This window comes from Diaphorina citri, unplaced genomic scaffold, assembly GCF_000475195.1.
Source record: "Diaphorina citri unplaced genomic scaffold, Diaci psyllid genome assembly version 1.1 scaffold6749, whole genome shotgun sequence".
Taxonomy (NCBI): domain Eukaryota; kingdom Metazoa; phylum Arthropoda; class Insecta; order Hemiptera; family Psyllidae; genus Diaphorina; species Diaphorina citri.
In genome coordinates this window covers 1-3,219 of record NW_007384125.1, presented here as the reverse complement: position 1 = coordinate 3,219, position 3,219 = coordinate 1, and the positions used below count along the sequence as shown (strand labels likewise).

Below are 3,219 nucleotides of genomic sequence, written 5' to 3'. Positions count from 1 at the left end.
GAAAGAAAGAAAGCAATTTTTTTTCCTCAATTTTACGAGTGTTTGAACTATTTGGTTGATTTTAATTTAGGGCTCGAAAATTTCAAGTTTTAGGTACAATTTTTGTTTTGTTTAGTTCGTTTTTTTTTCGAGTGATATTTCAATTTTACGAGTGTTTGAACTATTTGGTTGATTTTAATTTAGGGCTCGAAAATTTCAAGTTTTAGGTACAATTTTTGTTTTGTTTAGTTGTTCTTTTTCTTTCGAGTGATATTTCAACATTTCCCCCTCCTGGTTTGTAGAAAAATAGTTCTCTAGCTGTCTTCACAATCCGCGGTCAGCGTTGCTTAACTTGAAGTGCAAGGGTTAGGTGGTAGAAAACGCCTCCGGCGTTAACCTCGCCTAGTGGTTACCTTCCACTCAAGAGTCTATTATTATTATTATTATTCAACATTTCCCCCTCCTGGTTTGTAGAAAAATAGTTCTCTAGCTGTCTCCACAATCCACGGTCGGCGTTGCTCAACTTGAAGTGTTCTCTTGTATACGTATACCTCATCAATCCTTTACGAGGAATCTGTGAAAAGTTACTTGGTACTTACCATCTTTTTATAACGTCTCTGTTGTCAAACGGGTTGTAAGAAATTGAGGAGCTGGGTGCAAAAAGGGCAATAAATGAAAATCATCAAGCTGAGATATTTAACTTTAAAGTTTTCAATTTTTCATCTAAATCCTTGAAAAGTATGTTTACAAAAAACGCTGTAACTCATCTTACTCATCGAAAAAAAGTTATCACTGCAGTTCAAACGCTGGAAGATAGAGCGCACCACGTTCTATTCAAAAAACCGTTTTACGCAAAAAAGGGCAAAAATCCATATTTTCCTTTTTGCACCCAGCTCCTCAATTTAAGAAAGAAATACCCGCATTGTTTGTGGTTTTTTTCTTTTATAAATTTCCCAGAGTAAAAATTAAAAGAGCAAAATCAAGCGCCCCAAGTGCGCGAACGTCAAGTGTTCAAATCGGCACTCTCGGCCTTTAAACACAAGAAACAGCTCGGGGCTATTTTTCATGTCAACTCTTTCTCCCTCTATTTCTTCAACTTTTAGCAAATTTTCATGAACTTTCTCCTGTTGCTATTGAGTCTTTGGACCACAGTCACTGCTTATTTCAGATCATCATTCTACTAATTCTTCATCTGTGGCCTTTAAACACAAGAAACAGCTCTGGGCTATTTTTCATGTCAACTCTTTCTCCCTCTATTTCTTCGACTTTTAGCAAATTTTCATGAACTTTCTCCGGTTGCTATTGAGTCTTTGGACTTGGACCACAGTCACTGCTTATTTCAGACCATCATTCTAGTAATTCTTCATCTGTAAGCGCCTTGACCACTACACCACCGAGGTAGGTAGCGCCTTGACCACTACACCACCGAGGTAGGTAGCGCCTTGACCACTACACCACCGAGGTAGGTATTCCATACCTCGGCTGGGATTGAACCCACGCCCTCCTGTTTACCAGGCGAGCGCCTTGACCACTACACCACCGAGGTAGAAATTCCATACCTCGGCTGGGATTGAACCCACGCCCTCCTGTTTACCAGTCGATACTTGCGTTAAGGAATTCTTGATTGTGATAAGCATACTGATTGTCACAAATATCGTTCCCCAAGTTACAAAGCATTCCTCAAATCAGTTACAAGTTATCATTCCTCACGCCTAGATAAAGTTTATGACTTGAGACTCGAACCACCAACCTCCAGATCCAAAGTCCAACGCGTTGATCACTGCACCACTGAGTGTGGTTTAGCACTTGCTAGTATTTCTAACTTCTGGGCGATCGTTTCGAAGACAAAATCTTTTATTTCTTAAAACAAGTAGCAGTTTGAACAGTTTAAGGAGTTTTTCAAGGAGCTCCTTAAGGAGGACTAGGATGAGGTCGAGAAAGTTGCTCAGAAGGAGGACTGTTAGTACGAGGAGTCGACAAAGGAGGAGGATGGTCCTCAGACGAGTGGGGTTAAGGAGTTTGTCCTTGCCGTTTGTGTTGGGACTGTTGGGCTTTGATTTCTTTGCATTTCCGTTTCCATTAGTGTTGGGACTTGATTTCTTTGGGGTACCCGTACCACCCGTTTGGGTTAAAGTGTTGGGACTTGTTTTGTTTGGAGTTCCGATTCCAGTAGTGTTGGGACTTGTTTTGTTGGGAGTTCCGGGTTTGATCACAGTGTTAGGATTGTTGAGCCCTAATTTCCTTGGTATTATGGTTCCATTGGTTTTGATCACAGTCGTAGGTCTTAATTTGATTGGAATTACGGTTCCTATGGTTTGGGTAACAGTTGTGGGCCCTGATTTCTTTGAGGTTCCAATTACCTTAATTTGGGCCACAGCGTTGGGTCTATTGGGCCCCAATTTCTTTGGAATTTCAATTCCTCCGTTTTGGATCAAAGTATTGGGTCCTACTTTCTTTGGAAATACAGTTCCATTCGTTTTGATCACAGTTGTGGACCTCGATTGAGGAAATTTGATTCTTTTGGCTTGGTTGTTGGAAGTCAGGAACCTTACAGGTCGACTGTTGGTTGTGGAAAATGTTGGTCTGTATTGGCTGTTAGTTTTAGGAACCAAGGTTGGTTTATATTGACCGTAAGTTTTCAGAACAAAGGTTGGCTCACATAGATTGTTGGTTTTAGGAACAAAGGTTGGCCCATAGAGACTATTGATTTTGGGGCCCAAGGTTGGGTTACATTCGTTGGTGTTGGGCTGACGAAGCTCAGTTGGAGGATCCGTTTGGTCATCCATGTTTGGAAACACTTCTTTCCCCCGTCTATTTTTCACTTATGCTGTGTCGTTTTGGCAAGCCAAACTTTGGACGGTCCGTCATTAAATTTTATCGATTGTTTCTCTCTCAATATGTATAGGGAATGTATTGCAATCGATCCAATTCTTTTTTGTGTTCGATTGTTTCTCTCCCAATATGTATAGGGAATGTATTGCAATCGATCCAATTCTTTTTTGTGTGAATGGGCGCGCCAATGTTTTATCAAATGGACTGACAGTTTGATATTGCCATCGAAGAGCGGGAACTTGGCCATCAGGTCATTCTCCCACGGGCATCCGAGTGACAGTACAACTTCGTAGCCTTAGATTACCTTGGGTCTGCCATTTTTTTTATCTCCCTAAAAATTTAGACCCAAATCATTAATTATTTCAAGAGGCTAGTCAAGCAGGAGCCACACGAAAGAGTTAACTTACC

The 3,219-nt window shown here is 40.8% G+C and overlaps 1 protein-coding gene across 1 annotated transcript; it reads right to left on the bottom strand.

Moving 5' to 3' along the window:
• Positions 1 to 1,778: 1,778 nt before the first annotated feature.
• LOC108254014 lies at positions 1,779 to 2,765 on the bottom strand. The gene has a single exon (XM_017448945.1). The coding sequence runs from the start codon at positions 2,763 to 2,765 to the stop codon at positions 1,779 to 1,781; it is 987 nt and encodes a 328-aa protein (XP_017304434.1).
• Between the last annotated feature and the right edge of the window lie 454 nt (positions 2,766 to 3,219).